The 22554-nt window shown below is 39.6% G+C and overlaps 2 protein-coding genes across 6 annotated transcripts; one reads left to right on the top strand and one right to left on the bottom strand.

Annotated features, from left to right (window-relative positions):
• Window positions 1-1223: 1223 nt before the first annotated feature.
• LOC101746477 (zinc finger protein 62 homolog) lies at window positions 1224-14863 on the top strand. Of its 2 annotated transcripts, none has more exons than XM_004926646.5 (8): window positions 1224-1642; window positions 2143-2277; window positions 6404-6569; window positions 8412-8553; window positions 10185-10241; window positions 12157-12213; window positions 12491-12550; window positions 13990-14863. In XM_004926646.5, exons 1-8 carry the CDS (start codon window positions 1584-1586, stop codon window positions 14838-14840), a joined length of 1527 nt encoding a protein of 508 aa, XP_004926703.2. In that variant the 5' UTR covers window positions 1224-1583; the 3' UTR covers window positions 14841-14863. The 2 variants fall into 2 exon arrangements, with proteins under 2 accessions (XP_004926703.2, XP_062531758.1); XM_062675774.1 differs by lacking the exon at window positions 1224-1642 and adding an exon at window positions 5844-5978 and having other exon boundaries at window positions 2141-2277.
• LOC101738847 (zinc finger protein 26) lies at window positions 14853-22021 on the bottom strand. 4 transcript variants are annotated; one of them, XM_004926677.5, is made up of 6 exons: window positions 21908-22020; window positions 20679-20886; window positions 19700-19811; window positions 18716-18814; window positions 18247-18330; window positions 14853-16543 (listed from the first exon to the last, which is right to left on the bottom strand). In XM_004926677.5, the coding sequence occupies exons 2-6, from the start codon at window positions 20862-20864 to the stop codon at window positions 15396-15398; spliced, it is 1629 nt and encodes a 542-aa protein (XP_004926734.1). In that variant the 5' UTR covers window positions 20865-20886; window positions 21908-22020; the 3' UTR covers window positions 14853-15395. The 4 variants fall into 4 exon arrangements, with proteins under 4 accessions (XP_004926734.1, XP_012546287.1, XP_037875940.1 ...); XM_012690833.4 differs by having other exon boundaries at window positions 21760-21988; XM_038020012.2 differs by lacking the exon at window positions 18716-18814 and having other exon boundaries at window positions 21908-22021.
• Between the last annotated feature and the right edge of the window lie 533 nt (window positions 22022-22554).

The raw sequence follows: 22554 nt of genomic DNA, 5'->3' as shown, positions 1-22554 counted from the left end.
TAGATTTTTACAATATCTTGTACTACTGATGCAAGTAATCACTTACATAACTTCGACCTGGAAGACACAAATTACTTATTACGTGCCATAGAGGGCTTACAGAAAACGATATCACGGAGACCGTGCTTATTTGGGGGTGAAAAACGTATTCAGTGCGCACTCAATTCGTACGACTTGTATCTATTAATATTACGTTTACTATCTGGTGGTACCGATTGGTGCTAAGACGCCTTGTGAGCCCCTACAGGTAGGTAGCACCACTCTACCTGTTTCTGCCGTGAAGCATTAATGCGCTTCGGCTTGTAAAGTGGAGCAGTCGTTGTAAAGTAAAAAATTAAACCTACGTATCAGTTTTTCAATCCTACTGGTAGCTTTTCTCAGGCGAGTTGACGGCATTTATGTTGTTGATTTATATGAGCCCTGGTAACCAATGGACACCAATAGGGCCGTGAGCTCGTCCTCCCAACTAATAAAAATAAAATTCGCATCTTTTGATCTATGGACTTATTTTTCACGTATTATTGTACCACGTATTGGCTTTACTTTTGTACTTTTCTGTGTCATGTTAAATAGTTACTTACCTAGTTTTCCAATTACAGAGCATAATGCGACTCAGTGGCGCACAATGCCGAATTATGCTGAAGCTTAATTGGAACGTGAATTAGTTTTCAAATGCATCAGCAGAGTGCGCTAAGTTCAGTGTTGAAAATAATGTGGTAAACAATAATAATTGATTGAAAACTATTTACGGTTATTATAAGTAATATGGATTTCGATTATTTCATTAGAACTTTTTACGTTTTGAGTATTTTTTAAAAATGAGTTCTAAGAAAATTATATATTTTTTAATTGAATCATCTTATCCAGGTGATAGTGATGACGATGATTTATCGAGTGCTCCGAGTTTAAATCAATCAATAATTTAATTAACAAGTGATGTATTTATTAAAAATATATATGATAATAAACAGATGAGTTATTTGAGCCATTAATAAAGTATCTGATAGTTAATATTTTTGTGGTTTATTGCAAATACTGAACCATTGCGGACTATATCTTTTTTTTTTGATATTTCAATTTCATCAACATTCCGAGTCATTCGCCGTGTCATAACTTGGATTCTAACGAAATTGGATGATGTTATCAAGTGACCTCAGACTAAAAATAATATTACTAAGATCGATGCAAACATAAAAAAAACACTTGTCAATTTTCTGTCACTGAGTTGGTATCGCCACTGAAGTAGGAAACCTAGGTATCACGCAGTACTTTTGACAGTGTTCGATTCAACTCGATTGTGCGAAGCGTTGCTGTAGTTGGAACATTAACGTTGAGCATTATGCCGCATAATGCGCTCTAGTGCTGTAATTGGAAAACTTTAATCAAACAGATATGATTTTGGGCCATTGTTTCATAAAATTAAGCTGTATGGGCTAGGTTCCCTTTATCTGTTTAACGGATCAAAAAAAATACTTTATAGTGCGATTGACTGACGAATTTTCTTCGAATTTTAGAAGCTTTATTCGTCGCAAGTCAATCTTTATTATGAAATAAATGAAATATGACTAAAATTCTTTAAGAATATGAAACGAAACTTAAAAGATAAAATGAACGAAAACAAACATTCAAATCACGGAATAAGGTTTGTGCCCCATTGAGTGTAACACAAAAAATTTTTGAAATAATAGTTTTCGAGTTCTTGAAAAAGCTTTTAATTTTGAAAATTTTTAATAATGTTAGGAATTATATCAAATTTCTACAAACCAAAAAAAAATGTTAAAAAAAAACTTGAAATAATTATGAAGTAATAACGAAATATAACGACGAAATAAATATGAAAATACTACTATTTGTTTATTAATGTTGATGATGATAATTATAATGATGTCAGTATTTTTTTATTACCTTTTTTAGCAGACAAGCATACGGACCACCTGATGGTATGTGGATACTGTCTTTGCGACGCACCAGTTGCAATGCCAGAGTACAACCAAATCACTGTGTACTGCAATTAATAAATATGTATAAACCCTAGACTTACTACTACTCTGTCTCTAGTATGTCCATATCGTAATTAAGGTTTAACATTGGCTGCTAAGCGACCACTAGTGTTGTACATTCTATCCGACAATTTTATTTCAGCAAAACGTCAACAAAAACTAAAACGATGAATAAAACCAATCGCAAGAAGGGGTGTAGGCAAAGATCGAATACAAACAAAACAGAACCGGAACCGACTACTGAAATCACCTTAAACGTTCCAAAAGTTGATTACAGGTAATTAAAGACATAAATCAACTTTTACTTAATTTTTAACTTTTACTTAACTTTACTTAATTTAATTATTCATTGTATCATTAATATATTAGAAATATCGGGAATAATATACATTAAACATGAGCAACGTGAGATTTAAATTTCATAGTAGTATGAATTATGTTATTGAGAACTTTTTGTATTGGCGTCTAAGGTAGCTTACGGCTTCAAGCTGTTGTAGACATCAATATACCAAGATCACAATCAAGCCGCTGCCTGTCAGTAAGGGCACTCGAAATACATAAACGAGCTCATGACAAGGCCCACCTAATATTAAGTGGTCTGACCCTAAGGCAAGATGACATAATATTTATATGCCGGCATCTAGAAACATGAGTTTGAAGTCACAAGCTTATTGCTATTTGAAGTTGTCGTGGCCTAAAGGATAAAGACGGCCGGTGCATTCGTATTGAGCGATGCACCAGTGTTTGAATCCCAGGCGGGTACCAATTTGAAATACATACTCAACCAATGTTCACGATTGACTTTCACGGTGAAGGAATGACATCGTGTAATAAAAATCAAACCCGCAAAATTATAATTTGCGTAATTACTGGTAGTCGGCCTATTGTGAGTCCGCACGGTTAGGTACCACGACCCTGCCTATTTCTGCCGTGAAGCTATAATGCGTTTCGGTTTGAAGGCTGGGGCAGCCGTTGTAACTATACTTGAGACCTTAGAAATTATATCTCAAGGTGGGTGGCGCATTTACGTCGTAGACGTCTTTGGGCTCCAGTAACCACTTAACACCAGGTGGGCTGTGAGCTTGTCCACCCATCTAACATAATAATAATAATAATAATAACGCCTGGCAGCTCAATTCCAACAGGCCCTTGAGTTGGGATCACTCCCAGATTTCATGACATCTGGTATCACTTATTTGATTTATAAATCTGGCAATACCTCGGATCCCAAGAATTACAGACCAATTACATGCTTACCTACTATCTATAAGCTACTTACATCCATTTTGAGAATCAAAATTCAAAATCACATTTTTAATAATAACATTTTATCACCTAATCAGAATGGATGTAAGGCAGGGTCTCGAGGTACAAAAGATTTGCTACTCATTGACATGACCATTACTCAACAAGTTCGGCGGAGTAAGAGGAACGTTCATATGGCTTGGATTGATTATAAGAAAGCGTATGACTCTGTGCCTCATACATGTCTAATGAGAGTTTTAGAGCTATATAAAATAAATCCCATACTATGCTCCTTTCTTAGCTCATGCATGGGTCAATGGTCTACGTTTCTTAGTCAACCAGGTCAGATGACTTCTTCTGCTGCCCCGAATTTAATAAGGATTAAGCGGGGTATCTTTCAGGGCGACAGTCTGAGTCCTTTGTGGTTTTGTTTGGCGCTTAATCCTTTAAGTACATTACTTAAAGATTCAACGCTAGGCTACCGACTTCGCAGAGGAGCTGAGGCTATATCACATCTCTTGTTCATGGATGATCTCAAATTATTTGCTTCCAAAAAACCAGACTTAATGAGTTTACTTAAAATAACCGACAATTTTAGTAAAGCCATTGGGATGGAATTTGGTGTTGATATATGTGCGTTCATAGATGTACAGAGAGGTAAAGTTGTAAGCTCAGATTGCTTACTACTTAACCATAGTGTGGTCCTCAAGTCTCTTTGTGAATCGGAAACTTACAAGTACCTTGGTATGTTTGAAGTGCTGAATATTGTTGACGCAGATATGAAACAATCGTTTAGAGATCGGTTTTTTGGTCGTCTTATAAAGGTCTTAAAAAGCCATTTATCAGGCGGAAACAAAATCCGAGCGTTTAATGGTTGGGTCATGCCTATGTTAACATATTCTTTTGGCATACTAAGGTGGACGCAATCAGAGCTGAACGTACTGGACAGAAAAGTCAGGCGATTGTTAACGGCATACAGAATGCATCATCCACGTTCGTCTGTAATGAGGTTGTATATTCCTCGGAAATGTGGGGGTCGTGGTATTTTGAATGCCAAGGATCTACATAGCCGAGAGATATACAACCTTAGGGAATATTTCCTTAAGATGAACGTGAATATGTATCGGGATATCGTTGCAGTCGATAAGGGGCTAACTCCGCTATCCTTAGCTAACGGGAATTGGAAGAGGCTGAAGGTAGAGAGTATTTCAGATCGCATAACTGTATGGAGGAGCAAGGAGTTACACGGTAGGTTCTACCGGGCTCTCACAGGGCCTGATGTAGACCAATTAGCTTCCGTGGCCTGGTTACGATTCAGTAACCTCTTTGGGGAAACTGAAGGTTTTATCTTTGCAATTATGGACGAAGTTATCATGACGAACAACTACCGGAAATATATACTAAAGGATGGGACAGTCGACATTTGTCGGGCATGCCACCGTCCGGGAGAGTCTATTAGACATATTGTTTCTGGCTGTTCTCGGTTTGCTAACGGCGAGTACTTGCATAGACATAACCAAGTGGCTAGGATTATCCATCAACAACTTGCTCTGAAATATGGTTTTCTTGATTCTGCTGTACCTTATTACCAATACCAACCTCAACCAGTTCTTGATAATGGTCATGTTACGCTCTACTGGGACCGATCTATTATCACGGATAGGTATATTGTTGCCAATAAACCTGATATTGTGATAATAGATCGATCTGCGCGTCGAGCAGTGTTGGTTGATGTCACCATTCCTCATGACGAGAACCTCGTGAAGGCAGAAAAGGACAAATTAATAAAATATTTAGACCTGGCCCACGAGACTACCGCCATGTGGCATGTTGATTCAACCATCATTGTTCCAATAGTTGTATCGGTACACGGCTTGATAGCGAAAAGTTTCGATCAACATCTTAAGAAACTTTCGTTATCCAGCTGGGTTAAGGGCCTAATACAGAAAGCAGTTATCCTCGATACTGCACGCATTGTGAGGAGGTTTCTCACTCTGGAGTCCTAACCACTGGTGGCTTGTGTCGTAGACACCGCCATCAGCGGCAATCTATTTTTATATAGTGTTTTTTAAAAATTGTATTTTTAATATGTTTTTTAAAAAATATTATGTAATTAATAAGATTTTAAATAAATATAAATAAATAATAATAAAGCCCTTTAATTCCGAACTACATGCATGTTGAAATTTAACATTTTTGTGTTTTTTTTTACATTTTATTTCTTATAATATATCTCGTAGTTCGGCGTGCCTTGTGGCATAGGCCTTCTCCAGCTCTCTCCATTGGGCTCGGTCCTCTGCAACTCTGGTCCAGTATGGTCCTAGAGTTCGGCGTATATCGTCACTACATCTTGTTTTTGGACGCCCCTTCTGGTGTCCCCTCTTGGATACCATAAAGTTACTTGTTTACTCTACTTGTTTTTTTTGCAACGTAGCACATGTCCTGTCCAACTCCATTTAAGATTTTCTATACGAGTTATTATATCCGTTACTTTTGTCTTCCTTCTTATTTCCCAATTTTGAATTCTGTCACTAAGTCTCATACTCAACATGCTTCTTTCCATTGCTCTGTTTTAGCAAGTTTTTCTCTGTTTGTCAGTTAATGTCCATGTCTCACAGCCGTAAGCCATGCAAGGGAGAATACTATACGTGAGACCTTAGAACTTATATCTCAAGGTGGATGGCGCATTTACGTTGTGGATGTCTATGGGCTCCAGTATCCACTTCACACCAGGTGAGCTGTGAGTTCGTCCACCCATATAAGCAATAAAATAAAAATAAAAAAATAAACAAGTGTTGAAAGTCTTTCTCTTGATATGATCTTTATTCTTCATTATCTCTTTCAAGGACCAGTATTTCTTCCAACCGCAGGCTATTCTTTTGTTTATTTCCTTGGACATGGAGTCTTCAGGAGATATAATTTGTCCTAGGTAAACGAATTCCTTCCATATTCGAAGTTGGTTCCGTTTACCTATATATTCCTTTCTGTTGAGTTCGTCATTAGTTTTGTTTTATCTGCAGTAATTTCTAGCTCTATTTCTCTGCTTTTTTCTACAATTTTTTTAATTATGTGTTCAAGTTCCGTAGGATCTTTCACCCATCCATTCGTCCACCCATCTAAGCAATAAAATAAAAAAACATTAATACGTTAACCTGCAGCTCACCTCCATCCATAGCAGCACCTCATGCTCGTCCGGAGCAGCAGTACAGTTTATGCTGCTGCTGTATGGAACTCCCTTGCCCCAAGAACCTGTGGCTTGAATACACCTGGATGGAAAACACCGAAGTCTACGGGCAAATGCTCGAACAATGTTTTGGATTTAATGTAAGCTTTTTAATACGCTTTCATTAGCTTCAGACGTATGTAACGTACATATGTATGTAACGGAATCTTTGAACATGATTTTGACCCCCTTCAAAACGTCGGATTAACTTTGAAATACTTTGGTATACTTATTAAGGACCGATGACAATTCCTTTTTAAAAAAAAAATTTGAAAAAATTGAAATTCAACTAAAAAATGAAAAATAAATAATAACTTAAAAAAAACTAACCAAATACGCTTTTATAGAAAATCCTATTAAAAAATAAAAAATAAATTTTAATTAAAAATATTGTAAGACTAGCGACCCGCCCTCGCTTCGCTTCGGAAACATTAAAACACACATGAAACAAAAAAAAAAAAAAAAAATAAAAAAAAAAAGTAGCCTATGTTCATCAGGGACAATGTCGGCTTCTAATGGAAAAAGAATTTTTCAAATCGGTCCAGTAGTTTCGGAGCCTATTCGAAACAAACAAACAAACAAATCTTTCCTCTTTATAATATTAGTATAGAAATAATGATTTTATTGTAAAAAAAAGCGTGGGGTGCTTGGTATCAGTAATTATAAATATTTTATGAACAGATATGAGTAGAAGGGTTATTTTGATAATAAACTAAAAAGCAAATAAAATTCAAAATTTTTGAAATGTATTTTCTGTTTTTTAGTTGGATTTTCTATCAAAGCGTATTTTGTTAGTTTTTTTAAAATATTATTTATTATTATTATCATTCCACCCCGTGTAGTTGAAACAATGATATAGCAGTGCAAAAATGCTCAACAGATTCTCACCCAAAAGCTTATGGCCGATGGATGATAGAAAAATGGTAGTTAGTGTATAGGCCTCAATATATTAGGAGTATGGGGTCATGTGCCGGTGATGTGTAGCAACTGATTTTTATTAATTTGTGACATTTATAGATAAGTGTACATTTAAATAATTAGTCTGGTGTATTCCTCCTTTGCTTATGTTGTTTCTTGCTTGCTGATTGTTGAAGTGAAAACTTCTTTAGAATCGTTGTGATTTCAAACCGGATGCAACGGAAAAAACGACAGGTAAAAGACACAAATACAAAAATGTGTAGGATGAAGCCAGCAAAGAATGAGACAGAAATATACATACTATTTAATACAGCGCCTTCTGTGAGATTTTTTAATACTAACGTGTGTATGAAAGCTCTTGTAGTGAATTTTAATTTAGGATTATACGTGAAATTAAAATATCAATTCACAGAGGGCGCTACCTTACAATTATTTACTAATGACAAAATTTTACATATACTTAAGACGTTTAGGATAATTGTATTTTAATTTTGGAAGGTTTCACTTCTACCACGTGTGAATTGCACACTAGTTTGCCGCTAGGGGCGCTGTAGTCCAACTGCATACAAATATGAGTTAACTTTTACGCTATCGAGAACGTTAAAAAACTCGCACTAAGCACACTGATGGTGAGTGGATACCTGCGGTCGTAAACGTTAGCTATGTCATGTATCTTACGATTCTTCTAAAATCACCACCCGTCTTAGTTTATTAGTTACTCCAATATTTACTATTATTATACAATGTTTACTGGTGGTAGGACCTCTTGTGAGTCCGCACGGGTAGGTACCACCACCCCGCCTATTTCTGCCGTGAAGCAGTAATGCGTTTCGGCTTGAAGGGTGGGGTAGTCGTTGTAACTATACTGAGACCTTAGAGCTGATATCTCAAGGTGGTTGGCGCATTTACGTTGTAGATGTCTATGGGCTCCAGTAACCACTTAACACCAGGTGGGCTGTGAGCTCGTCCACTCATCTAAGCAATAAAAAATAAATAAAGTCTACTAGTAAACCTTGCGTCTTCAGTTCCCAGAAGACATCAGGCCCAAACAGCAGATATGCGAGGTCTGCGTCACGAGGCTCCGGGATTCGGTTCGGTTCAAGAGGCAAGTCGCCGAATGCACCAAGAGACTAATGGACAGCCTTCGAGACGTTAAAATAGCTGCAGGTATTTTTGAAGTGACCCCTTTTTAGGGGAGGATAAACCGCTTTTTTACGTAACGCGTTACGTTACGGCGTCAGTATGTCTGGCTTCTCTTTCTCTCACGCATACCGCAGCGATAGTGAGAACGTATGTAACACCTAACTGTTTAACATTTTCAATTACTTAATGTTATATTTTTTCTTAAATTATCATAATATTAATATACATGAAATTAAAGTAATAACAAAAGCTTTTCTCACGTTAAACAATTTCAATATTAACAATATTACAAAACTTTTGCTTTATAAAGTACAAGTCCGGCCTCGCGTGGAGTACTGCTCCGACCTCTGGACCGGGGCTCCCAAATACCAGCTTCTTCCATTTGACTTCAAACAGAAGAGGGCCATTCGGATTGTCGATAATCCCATTCTTACGAATCATTTGGGACCTCTGGGTCTACGGAGGGACTCTCTCTGTTTTTTGTACTGTATGTTCCATGGGGAACGCTCTGACGAAATGTTTGAGATGATATCATCATCTCGTTTTTACCATCGCACCGCCAGCCACCGGAGTAGAGTTCATCCATACTACCTGGAGCCACTGCGTTCATCCACAGTGCCTTTCCAGAGATGTATTTGCCACGTAACAACCGGCTTTGGAATGAGCTCCCCTCTACGGTGTTTCCCGAGCGCTACGACATGTCCTTCTTCAAACGATCCTAGTGAAGAACGGTAGGTAAAGGCTTGGCTCTTCCTCTGGCATTGCTGAGGTCCATGGGCGACGTCAACCCGTGAATGTGACCCGCGTGATGCATTAGGTAGGGTCGTATGCTCGTCTGCCTACAAGGATAATAAAAATGAAATAGCTCAACTTAGATTAGTTTAAGTTATCACATCTGAAAGGCGTCCCGAGACGCATAATTTTTTTAACACTTTAATCCTTCTAAGCGCCTTGTAGGTCACCGGTGTAGGACCTTGTAGGTCACCGCGGCAAACTGAAGTAATTATGTCGATTTCTGTTCCTGAGGCGACGAAATATCAAGTAGACTCTGGGACCTAATATTACAAAGCTGAAGAGTTTGTTTGAACGCGCTAATCTCAGTCACTACTGGTCCGATTTGAAAAATTATTTCATTGTTGAATAGCCCGTTTATCGAGGAAGGCTATATAACATCACGCTAAGACCAATACCAGCGGAGCACCAATAACGTTTCAATATCGGGCTTTTTTCCACTTTTGAGAACTTCCGCTGCGTGCGCTGCAGAAACGGTTAAAGTTTCGATAAAATAATATATGACAGAATTGTTCCCTCTTTAAAAGATCTAAAAAAAAGTCCGCGACAGCATAATAATATGTCTATATGTCAAGGTTGGCTGACTATAACGTTTTTTATACACACCAAATTTTGTTCTAAAATAAAACATTATTTGTAAACTATTCCACGCGGATGAAGTCGCGGGCAATAGCTAGTCTATTTCTAAAAGACTTCAAAAGTCTAAAACATCCATTAATAACAAAATAAGGCAATCCAGGCGCCTTATTAATCGGCATAATTACTCCAGTGTGCCGTGCGTCAAAGGTGTAAACTATATCTTCCAATTATTTTTCTGAAATCTTAACAAGAGTTATGCTAATTTCCTACGTGGTTTTTCTTAGGATCAACAGAAAGAATCAAAGAAGAATTCTCGCCCGCGGACCACAACAATGAAATAGGTAAGTTACGCGATCTAGATATACAATTTTTTTTTTCTTTTTTTTTTATTGCTAAGATGAGTGGACGGACTCACAGCCCACCTGATGTTAAGTGGTTACTGGAGCCCATAGACATCTACAACGTAAATGGGACACCACCTTGAAACATAAGTTCTAAGGTCTCAGTATAGTTACAACGGCTGCCCTACCCTTCAAACCGAAACGCATTACTGCTTCACGGCAGAAATAGGCAGGGCGGTGGTACCCACCCACGCGCACTCACAAGAGGTCCTACCACCAGTAATATACAAACAAATAGGTCCTTTTTGGATAGCGCTTTAAATTTGGCATGGAATAGTTTGACTGTAACGACACCGGCATTGCTGATGTACATGAGCGACACTGGGTCACTACCCGTGGGCGGGATATCTGTTCTCACCGCCCTCCAGCGAAGCATATTGTCTATGCTACCTAGAACCACTTTGTTCATCCACAGTGCTTAGATCCGAACTAGTCATAGTCGATCAGGGCTGTAATTCTTGTCTGGAATAGCTACCCCCATTTCTCCTCGCGGGTGTCGTTATTGGTGGTAGGACCTCTTGTGAGTCCGCACGGGTAGGTACCAACATCCTGCCTATTTTTGCCGTGAAGCAGTAATGCGTTTCTGTTTGAAGGGTGGGGTAGCCAGTGTAACATACTATACTGAGACCTTAGAACTCTTATCTCAAGGTGGGTGGCGGCATCGACGTTGTAGATGTCTATGGGCTCTGGTCCACCCAACTATGCAATAAAAAAATTGGCAGAAGCGTTCTCTGAATATTGTATATACCAGCTGAATATACTGAGTGATATACCAGAGTACTGCTATAGCCGATCGAGACTTACTGGTGGAACGCACGGCCACTCCGCAAAGTAGGAGGACAATGGTACCTGCCCTTTTTTATTGCTTATTTGAGTAGAGCTCATTAAATTAATACATCTACAATGCACGTGACGCATGTCCAACTGGAGACATGAGTTTGTCTTAATTTTTACAATACAACGGCTGCCACACCCTACCAACCGGAACGCATTGCTGCTTCACGGCTGGTAACAGGTGGGGGAGGTGGTACTTACCGTGAGAGCTCACAAGACGTTCTACAACCAGTAATTACGCAAATGATGATTTTTTTTTTTTTACTTTATTGCCCTTGTAAGCAGACGAGTGCACGGCCCACCTGATGGTGAATGGTTACCGTCGCCCATGGACTTCAGCAATGCCAGGGGCAGAGCGAAGCCGCTGCCTACAAATGACATGTTATTCCTTCACAGTGAAAGTCAATCATGAACATTTCATTTAGTAGGTATTTCATGAAATAAGTGTGTACCCGCATGCGGGATTTGAACACCGGCTCAATTGCATCGCTCTATACGAATGCACTGGGCGTCTTATCCTTTAGGAGGCTATTACTTGCCTATGGTCACAAAAAACCCTACCACCAGTAAATAATGAGGCCGTGGTCATAGAACGCTACTGCCTGTTCTGTTCAGTATTTTAGTCGTCTTACGACACCTACTGAAGAAATGGAGGATGGGTGCTACCATAGGATACTACAAAACCAGCACTTTGCCATTTGATCGTAATTAATATAGACTTCTTTTTTTTAATAATTATTATTATATTATAATACTTTGTATTAATTGTATGTATAGGTATATTTACGGAGATATGTATGTGTACATATACGTATATGTATTTCACTGGAATGGTACACCGCGCGTAGTTCGTTTCCAAATGATTCTTGTCCACCTGATGGTTGTCTGGAAGAGATCGCTCTTAGCGATAAGACCACCAATTATACTTTTTTGTGTTTAATGTATCGCACTGTTTATTTGTTTTTTGGTGTACAATAAAGAATACTCTCTCTCTCTCTCTTTCTCTCTCTCTTCTTTACAGACTACCAAGATGACATCCGGAATGACAGCGACGAAATCGAAACAGGAAAACTGAAAGGTATGTCCTGTATTCGACTAGGGAATTAACGTCCTCACGACGCAGATGGTATTTCACAGCAGCGGCCACTGATGCCCATCTGAGGGGATCGAATTCTCAGTATCGTAACAATATCGTGCCACATTACGAAATCGGAACGCATTACTGCTTCCCGGTTTTTAATTTTTTTGGACTTGTCACCAGATGGGTCGTAAGCTCGTTCATTCAACTGAGCAATGAAAGAGAAACTGACCAGTTGAATTTCAAATACCATTTATTGATGTTGCGACAATTTCAGGCGAGTACGTCGAAGAACCCGAGAGGAAATATAAGACCGAAGACAAAATCGTGGGTAGACGTAAGTTTTATTGGTTGTACCTCGGTAGATAGGGTATTAAATATTGTGAAGTTGAGTTTATGCCGCGTGCCGATTTATTTTGACCTCTAACGTAATAGAATTAAAGATCAAATGCCAGATAGGATCCCGCGACATATGCACCATTTTGTATTGGCGAAATTTCCAGTGGTCGTCCAAGTATCGAAATTCGATCTTATTTACTTATTGGTGCCTCAAGATTTAATTTCATTTTTTTTTTGTAAAGTTGAGAAAAAGTTGTTTGGTACACGCATGACTTGTCCTTCAGATCAAAGTTAAGCAAATAATTCTGAATCACTATGCATTGTCGATGTCCATGGGCAAGGGTAACCGCGCATTTTTACTTCCCGGCTTTGGAATGAGCTCCCATCCACGGTGCTTCCCGAGCGCTATGACGTGTCCTTCTTCAAACGAGGCTCGTGGGGACCGATTTGGCACTGCCTCTGGCATTGCCGACGTCCATGGGCGGCGGTAACCACTCACCATCAGGTGGGCCGTAAGCTCGTCTGCCTATAAGGGCAATAAAAAAGAACTAGTACAAAAATGTTAAACCTAGATCAGAGTTTAAAGGCTTCATGTCACTACGTCTATCCTCCTTGCACCCTTACATACCGGAAGACCTGCAATAGGTTAAATCAATTTCGGTTATAAGAGTACTACCAATTTGATTTTTGGTGCAAGTTGGAAGATACTTGCATATCCACATGTCCGTGCTATAAGGAAATTTCGTGTCTGTCAGGAGACTCAACCACACCTTAACCGTTAGGCCACGACGACTTAAACAGTGTTCCTCAAAGATCAGTCACGGACGCACAAACTAACCCATAGACATAGCCCACTGAATTTCTCGCCGGATCTTCTGTGTTGAGTGGGTCGTCAGTGGGTCGAGATTCCGATCCGGCGGTAGATTCTGCGAAGCACTGCTTTTGCTACGGCCAGTGTTAGTAAATTCTCCCAAGTTGAGCCCGTGAGCTCACCTATAAGCCGCGCCAATAAAGAAGCGAATCGAAAATGACGTCTGTGTACCTGCACTGACAGATGGTAGGGTCAACAAAAAAAAGTTGTTTATTGTAAAAAAATATAAAAAAACAAATGAGAATGTACTTTTGGTGCCCTGGCAGAGGCGGAGGTGTAAAATAAATATCAAAATAACCACGAAATAACGAACAAATGCAACAAATAGCAACATAATTTGAGAAAACAGAGCGCGTCTGAGAGCAAAGTTAGAACTGATAAATTTTTTTGCATGCAGTACGCGCCGTGTAAAAGACAGCAATAGTTTAGAGTGAGAGCGCATAACCGCCGCCGCCATTTTAGATTCGTTTCTTTATTGGCGCGGCTTATACCTGAAATAGCCTCTTAGGCTACCAGGAAACAGTTAGGAAAAAAATACAGTATGAAGCATATTCTAATCTTTTTAGCGTCGAAAACCAAACAAATCCGCAATGTTGACCCCAAAACGCCGAGAGCGAACATCGGTCTCCTACTCCAACACACAACGATATTGCCGTTCAAATCGAACCGTGGTTACTTCAACTGTTTCTATTGCGGCAAACAATTCGTCGTGATCCAACAGTTGAGAGTACACACGCAAACGGCGCACGGCAACGTTACATTCGCGTCGATCACCAAGAACATCCTGCGACCCAACGATAAAGTCAAAGCGGATATAGGGGAGGTCTCGTGCCGGCTCTGCAGCGAGACCTTGAACGGTCTGCCCCAAACGGTCGAGCACTTGGAGACCAAACACAACGTCCAGTTTAACTACAAGGAGAAAATGCTGAAGCCGACCGAATGTCTGCTGTGCTACGACTTGAAGGACGGGAAGTTCGCTTGCGTCGTTTGCCGAAGCGAGTTCTATTTCTTCAAAACCCTGACGAAGCACATGAACGAGCACAGCACGAATTACGTTTGCGACGTGTGCGGGAAGTGCTTTCTGCTGGCGGAGAGGCTGAAGGCGCATGCGCAGGTCCACGTCAGTAGCTCGGTCAGTTGCGACGTTTGCGGGAAGACGTGCGCGACGGTAGGCAGACTCAGGAGTCACAAGCGACACCACCACAACAAGAGGTCGTACGTGTGCAGCATCTGCAACAAATCCTTCCAGACCTTCCGTATGAGGATGCAGCACTTCGAGGAGGTGCACAACAGATCGCCTCTCGATCTGAGCTGCAAGATCTGCACGAAGGCCTTCAAAACGACCAGCCACCTCGGTTGCCATATGAGAACCGACCATTTCAATATACCGTACGTGAAGAGAAAAAAAAATAATTGAGACAATAAAAGATTTTTATCATATGAAGGAAGTTTTATTAACGTGTTATAATATTGAAATCATAAGTTTGAACATTATTATGATTCTATTGTCGAAGACTATTATATTTCTATAGTGACAGATTTCGCCAAGAAAGATAAACAATATTAACTTATTCTCAATTTGACTACAGACTCTATGCAATAACAAAAGTTGGTCAATAAACAAAGACTATTGTGTGTGTCAAATACAATACATGTGTGTGTTATGTTTTCTTTACTGATTTAATGTATCTTTTATGCATTATTTAAAAAAAAAATAGCATTGTGCACTCCTCTATATTCTCTATAAGTGTGGGAAATTTCATATTCCTCCGTCCGCGCAGTTTTCGTAAAAAAGGGTACAAAGTTTTTGCTTCACGTATTAATATATAGATATACATATTCAGCCCTTTATTGCTGCTATATAAATGAACAGTCAAAGGGTTCAGGAAATCGGTATCACCTGGTCTTAAACGGTGATGTCGTTTTTAATCAATTCCAAAGCAGATCTCTCGATAATTCCAATTAAAGATCTTCACGTTTTCTCCGGTTCCTTGTAAATCAATAACTGATCCCCGTTGAGTTCTCCGTGGTGGACCCTGATGTGGTTCTTGAGGCTGCATTTCTGAACGAAGGCCTGCGCGCATGCAGCACAGGACCATCTCCTGTCGTTCCTGTGTATCTTCATGTGCTCGACCAAGGTCCTCGACCTTCCGTACTTCTTGTGGCAGACTTCACATTCGAAATTCTTCTCGCCGGAATGCACAACGCTGTGACATTTCAACGCGGACTTTGTCTTGAACGTCATAGAGCACAATTCACAGTGAAACCTCTTCGGGTCTCTCGTTGTTATCGAGTGCTCCTTCCGGACATGATTGTTCAGACTGCCGGGCGTCGAGAAACTCTTCGAGCACTTATCGCAGGTCAGGTTCAGGGCCGCCCTGCCGTGGTACTGCTGTAAGTGGTCGAAACGTTTCTTGAACGACATGAATTTCTTATCGCATATGGAGCAAACGAACAATATCCTCTTGTGCGTGTATCGTATGTGACTCTTTAGGACAACGTTAGAAGAGCACAGCTTCCCGCAGTGTTCGCACTTGACGGCCGAGACGTCTATGTGTATGTTCTGCTTGTGAGCCCTCAGCCTCTCCGGCAAAATGAAGCATTTACCGCACTTATCGCATACGTAGTTCGCGCCGTGTTCGTTCATGTGCTTCGATAAGGTCTTAAAGAACATGAAATCCTTTTTGCATATGAAACAACGGAATTTGCCGTCGGCCAGATCGTACGGTAGGACCGTGTCGATCGGTTTCATTTTCGCGTCGAAGTCAAAGTCGATTTCGTGATTCTCGGTCAAGTGTTGTATCAAATCGTGCATCGTCTGCTGAGCTTGGCCGCATCGCTTGCACGACAAATTGCTGGCGTCTACTTTGATGGCGTGCGGCCGTAACAGGCATTTCAAGCTGTCCTTGACCGTCAAGTCTTTGTGTTCGCTCATGTGCGCTTTGAGCTCCTCGAAGACGGCGTGCTGCTTGTGGCAGTAGAAGCAAGTGAAGTAGCCCTTGTTCGATTTGAACGGTAGGATCGTGGAATTCTCTAAGATAAGGCACACGTTACGTCTCGTTTTCATGTAATTGTACTGTCGTCTTCCACTTCTCAGTTTAGGCGGAGTTTCTTTTCGGGCTGTCGATGTAGAGTATTCATTTAACTTCATGCATAGAAGGTCCAGTACAGAGCTTAGGGGGCGTCCATTAATGACGTGAGGCGTTTTTGAAAATTTTTTGACCCTCTCCTCCCATGGTGAGATATCGTAAGATTTTTCTCAACTCCCTCCCCATATTTTATTCTAGAAAAATTTTATTCACGCAACTTTACACCGTTTTCTGCGAGAAATATAATTACATGATATTTGCTAAGACCCCTCCTCCCCTCTAAGTGAGATTTGGAAAGATTTAGCTTGATCCCCTCCCCCCCCTAGAACACCTCACGTAATTAATGGACGCCCACCTTAATGCCCATCAGTATGTAGCAGACCACTAAACATGGTACAGTGGTATGATTTGAAGGAGTTCAGAAATGGTCGAGCCTATATTTCGGGACTCCTCGACGCTCTGTAACACCTTAACATTAAGAAAACCGTACACGGAGTGAAAATCTTCCCGAACTTGGAAGAGGTAACTATTCATTGAAGGCCATAAGGACATCTCTTTTTTATTGCTTAAATGGGCGGACGAGCTCACCGTGCTGGTTTTAGGTGGTTACCAGAGCCCATAGACATGAAATACGTAAATGTCCCCACTGAATTTCAGACATGAGTTGCAAGTCTCAGTTTTATAGGCTACAATGGCTACCCACCACCACCCTTCAAACCAGAAGGCAGGACTGCTTCCCAACAAAAATACCCAGTGTGGTACCTAACTGCGCTAAGAGCCCCACACCATGAAATGCCGACCTACGACTGTTCATTGAAATCTCATGTCCTAAACTACATGGCACATGGTAGATCACACATCCGTTATAAAACAGTATTTAAAAAAAAAATGAGATATGTGATATGTTCTTTTTATTTATTTGAAAATCTATATTTTAGTTTCAACGTTTATGATAATCAAATGCAAATCATAGAACCGAAACCTGATGAAGTAAAAGAAACGCTAAAGGAAGAAACAGAGCAGTCCTTCCCTATGGCTTGTTAGATTGAAGCCGTCGTGGCCTAAATAATAAGACGTCCGGTGCATTCGTATATAGCGATGCAACGGTGTTCGAATCCCGCAGGCGGGGGTACCAATTTTTCTAATGAAATACGTACTTAACAATTGTTCACGATTGAGTTCCACGGTGAAGGAATAACATCGTGTAATAAAAATCAAACCCGCAAAATTATAATTTGCGTAATTACTGGTGGTAGGGACCTCTTGTGTCCGCACAGGTAGGTACCACCGCCCCGCCTATTTCTGCCGTGAAGCAATAATGCGTTTCGGTTTAAAGGGTGGGATAGCCGTTGTAACTATACTTGAGACCTTAGAACTTATATCTCAAGATGGGTGGCGCATTTGCGTTGTAAATGTCTATGGGTTCCAGTAACCACTTAACACCAGGTGGGCTGTGAGCTCGTCCACCCATCTAAGCAATAAAAAAAAACCTAATGTGTGATAAGGGCAAGAAGTCAAGTCAGACGTTTCTTTTTTTGGAAGTAAAGATTACTGGCGGCCCTGAGGCCTTTCGAGTTTCACCCAGAACAGCGACCGAAGACTTATCCAGGAGGGAAAGGATTTGCTAACTGCTGTTCGAGCGCCTCCGGTAGAGACCCAACAACTCAGGGCAGCTGCTTCGCGAATGAATCTGGAGTCACACGTTCCATTAGCTCGCCACCTAACCCAACTCACCTCGCTCTCGGTCCAAGGCTTGCACCAGAGGCGCGTCATCAGAGCTATCCGAATCTGAATAATTTACAGATTCCTGTTTGCATCCTGTAACGAAAATACGGTAGAAAACAAAACTTGTTTCGTGTTAGTGATGGTCTATCGAATTCTCCACCGCCCACCAACGGCCCACCCTGGTCAAATGGTTATCCGTATCTGTGGACATCCCAACGTGAATGCGGTCACCGAAATTGAGATTGAAACATCAATTATTATTATTATAACGACCGTTGTAACTATGCTTGAGACCTTAGAACTTATATCTCAAGGTGGGTGGCGCATTTACGTTGTAGTTGTCTATGGGCTCCGGTAACCACTTAAAACCTGGTGGGCCGTGAGCTCGCCCACCCACCTAAGCAATAAAAAAAAAATCGAGGGCACTCGCTGTGTGATGTCCACAGACCCCTCATTAAGCCCAACTCCAGAGCCTTACCGATCACGCAATCATCCCCATCGAACTCATTCCCGTAATGCGCGTTTCCCTTCGAACCACCATCGACAAGATCAAATTCATTCCCTTTTGCGATATTATCTAGAACAAGAAATAAATGCTATTGGTATTATTGTTATATTGGTTATAACTCGCGTTCAACACATTCACACGTTGCGCTTGTGTAGTGTTTGTGAATAAGCGCGCGCAAAGCGCGCATCATGAAAAGTCTGCCCATCTCTCTCTCGCGCAGTCTAGCTTATGAGTGTGAAGGGGACAGTTAATGTTTTGCTTTTGTTAATGTTTATAAATATAGCGGGGTCTTATTTTAATACGGTTTTAATATTAAATTATTATTGTCTAATTACAATTGCATAGGTTGATAAAATATGCTATGCAATAGCTTTACCGCGGCAGTCCCCGAGTGCCACACGTTTTTTTTAAAGGAACTATTACTTATGACCCAGAAGCCTTTGCATTTTTACCAGGATAGGTGGGTGAGCAAAGGCTCAGCCAAGAGAGATGGAATTTGGTAACAGCTGCCCGAACGCCTCCGCAGGACACCAAACTCATCGGAAGCTGCATTGCGAATGCATCTCTGACATGTCGTCTTCTCGCATTAAAACTGTATAATCTCAAAACCTACTATTTTTACAGGAGAGTGTTTTAAAAGTTAAACCATGTGATATTTTGAATATTAATCATCTTTGCAAAATTTCTTTCTATTTTTTACCAGTTACATTATCTGTCTTTTAAAGTAAGATAAAATTATGTATTTAATTTTGTTAATAGTAGTCAAAATATAGGTAAACTATTATAAAAAGAAAACTAAAACTAAACTATGCTCTCTTGACAGTATTTATGAGAAAAATATACTGGTGATACCAAATGATTCCGCATATTAACTCAATTTCGAATATTTTTGGAAATTGTACACTTTAAATGCGAAAAGACTATGTGTTCCAAGTCCTCAATTCGCATACGTACTTTTCAGAGCATTCAATTTGTCCTGGGACAGGATCAATTGTCGTTTAAATCGTACTGCATTCCGCAACTGAGTTATGCACACTTCGCAGATGCCTCTACTTTCCCCGGGTATCTGGTAACAAAACACACTTCAATGTACAACCTAAAACCGATTGTAATAATGATCCCTCCGAGGTTGAACGGACGCGGGCGTAAATAAAAATTACTTTTACGGTTTCATTTTTTTCCGTTTTGTAATACAAATAAATAAAATTGTAGTGTCTGTTTGTAATAATAAAATAACCACGTATTACTAAATGTACATATACCAAAATAACATTTGTTTTTTAATTTTGTCTGTCTGTCTTTATTTTTGTGCCGGCTAATCTCTGGAAAGGCTGGACCGATTTTGACGGGACTTTCACTGACAGGTAGCTGATGGACTAAGGACTAACTTAGACTACTTTTTTAGACTAGCTTCGCCCGCGGCGCCACCCGTGGTACGACAATAATCGCAGGTAACATCGCATGACACATGACACATTGTACGCTGGTAGGATCTGTGACATTTGAATTTTTACAAAGGACAATGCCCATTTTCTATGGGCGTTTGGGCCCCTAAAAAAAGTTGTCGTGTCATGATGGTTTTAACTTAATTTGATAGACAAAGAAATATCGTTTTATATTCAGAAAATGATTCAATTTGTTACCTGATAGTTATTACATATCCTGCTGCACAGTTCAAGATGCTGTTGAACAACGGTGACCACTCACCATCAAATGGGCGGAATTCACATCTGTGAATCAGCAATAAACAAAATTAAAGCAATTCATCTCATAAGTAGCATATATTTGATGTTTAATTCTATGTAATGCATCATGGAACTTAGGTTCTAATCCCAATCAAAGTCAATATCTTTATGAAACATCAGGGGTATTCAAAGGATTTTTCTAATACATAATCAAGAATAAAATGGTATCTAATTTGTGGAAGACTTACATCAATCCCATAGCAGTCTTTAATCATGTTACCGTACACCTCTACTTGCCCCATCCAGGTGTATTCAGTCCAAAGACACTTCCTACAAACCAATTCCAGACAACAGCAGCAAACGCTCATCGTGCGACTTCCTACATTTTCATCTGTATCTATGTAATGCGGCATCTGTATTTCAGCTTCAGCCATAGTATTAATTTCCCGACAATTTCTAAAAATATGTATTTATTAATTAGCCCTTTGACTGTCATGTAGGTCACAGATGCCTCTCGTGGAGTAATGGTACATTCAGTAAAGACTACACAGCTAGGACAAGTGTTAATTTTGGATTCAGCATACGAACTTGCTTACTGATCTGTGTATATCTAGGAATAGATCCCTAGGCTACCAGAGATTAGTTAAAGAAAAGAAAACATACTCCTTCATAACATGCTGCTCCTGCTTACTTCTGCCGTGAAGCAGTAATGCGTTTCGGTTGGAAGGGCAGAGCAGCCGTTGTAACTATACTTAGACCTTAGAACTGATATCTCAAGGTGGGTGGCGCATTTACGTCGTAAATTTCTATGGGCTCCAGTAACCACTTAACACCAGGTGGGCTGTGAACCAGTCCACCCACTTAAGCAATAAAAAAAAATAAAAAAAAAATACAGAAATTGGCATGGCGCCCTACCCACTTGTAATGCAAATTAATTTATTTTTAAATCCTTACATATAATAAGTAAGTAATATTGAATATGAATAGACACAAAACGAATGCTAGTCTTTAAAAATAGCACATTATTTTAAACTTTTTGCAGAGACAATAAAATTTAATCATTTATTGAGTTAATATTCTTAATAAATACGATTCTAAAATGTGGTTCTGTGAGTTGCAGTAGGCTGCACAGGACACTTGCTAACCGAAACTTGTAAAATGAGTCGTTTTTATAATAGCTGAGAATCCAAACTACGGTATCGCACATCAACACAACGAAATGTCGCGTATACTAATTTTACATGGACATATTATTTGAGCAACATTGATCAATGCAAATCATAAAGAACATTGTTTTTATGGAAGTTTTTATTTTTTGGAGAACCAAACCTTTCTACGAAGTTAAATGTTGAATTAAACCAAATACGCCTTTATCTTACTGGACTCCGTTCTTTTGTAGTATTATTGCGTTGTATATGTTTAAAAAACAAATATATTGAAAGGAGATACGTCCACATTTATTGTGAAAAATATTTACCAGGATTTAAATTATACGCAGTAATAGGTACTTATACGATATTCTTCTCTCCAGTATTTACATTGGCTACTTCCTGACCATCTGACATATGTCAGTGGCAATGACAAAAACCATTTTTGACAGTAGTAGGTAGTAGTAGTAATTCCATTTTTCCAACTAGAAAGGCGAAGGTACACTACCTAATATTTTGTGTTCTATTTATTCTCTTTCTTGAAAATTGATATAGGATGAAATGAAATGAAGTTCATTAATTTGAAACATTAATCAATTGACATGAAATTAAATGAAATAGGATGATATGTAATGAAATATACTCTCAGTAAAATGTTGATTATTTACTGAGACTTTCAGTTGACTTTTTGGAAGATCCCGAGCAGCTACGTCCAGCGGCTTTGTTTCATTTTCCCACATTTGTGCATTTTCACAGATATTAAATAGGTAATAAACCACCGTTATTACAGATTTAAACCTGAAGAAATACTAACAAAATAAGACAATTCACGCAACTTCCAGCGTTCCCGCCAAATTTTTGACATTTGGTTCCAGCTTTATTTTGTTTTTGTCTTTGCTGTTTTTTTTTTCCTACCTATGCTGATAGCCTCGAGAGGCTATTTCAGCTTTACCCTAACGTTTGTAGGTGAGCTCAC

Source organism: Bombyx mori, chromosome 24 (assembly GCF_030269925.1).
Source record: "Bombyx mori chromosome 24, ASM3026992v2".
NCBI lineage: Eukaryota > Metazoa > Arthropoda > Insecta > Lepidoptera > Bombycidae > Bombyx > Bombyx mori.
The sequence above is the reverse complement of the archived record's forward strand: the minus strand, read 5'-3'. Positions and strand labels throughout refer to the sequence as shown.

Coding starts and splice junctions, on each gene's coding strand:
- LOC101746477 (XM_004926646.5), top strand. CDS start 1,584: ATGAAACGAAACTTAAAAGATAAAATGAACGAAAACAAACATTCAAAT. Junction 1,643..2,142: donor CATTCAAATCACGGAATAAG/GTTTGTGCCCCA, acceptor ATTTTATTTCAG/CAAAACGTCAACAAAAACTA. Junction 12,551..13,989: donor AGACAAAATCGTGGGTAGAC/GTAAGTTTTATT, acceptor TAATCTTTTTAG/CGTCGAAAACCAAACAAATC.
- LOC101738847 (XM_004926677.5), bottom strand. CDS start 20,864: ATGGCTGAAGCTGAAATACAGATGCCGCATTACATAGATACAGATGAA. Junction 18,331..18,715: donor TGGGGATGATTGCGTGATCG/GTAAGGCTCTGG, acceptor TTTTCGTTACAG/GATGCAAACAGGAATCTGTA. Junction 16,544..18,246: donor AGCCTTGGACCGAGAGCGAG/GTGAGTTGGGTT, acceptor CTACATCGACAG/CCCGAAAAGAAACTCCGCCT.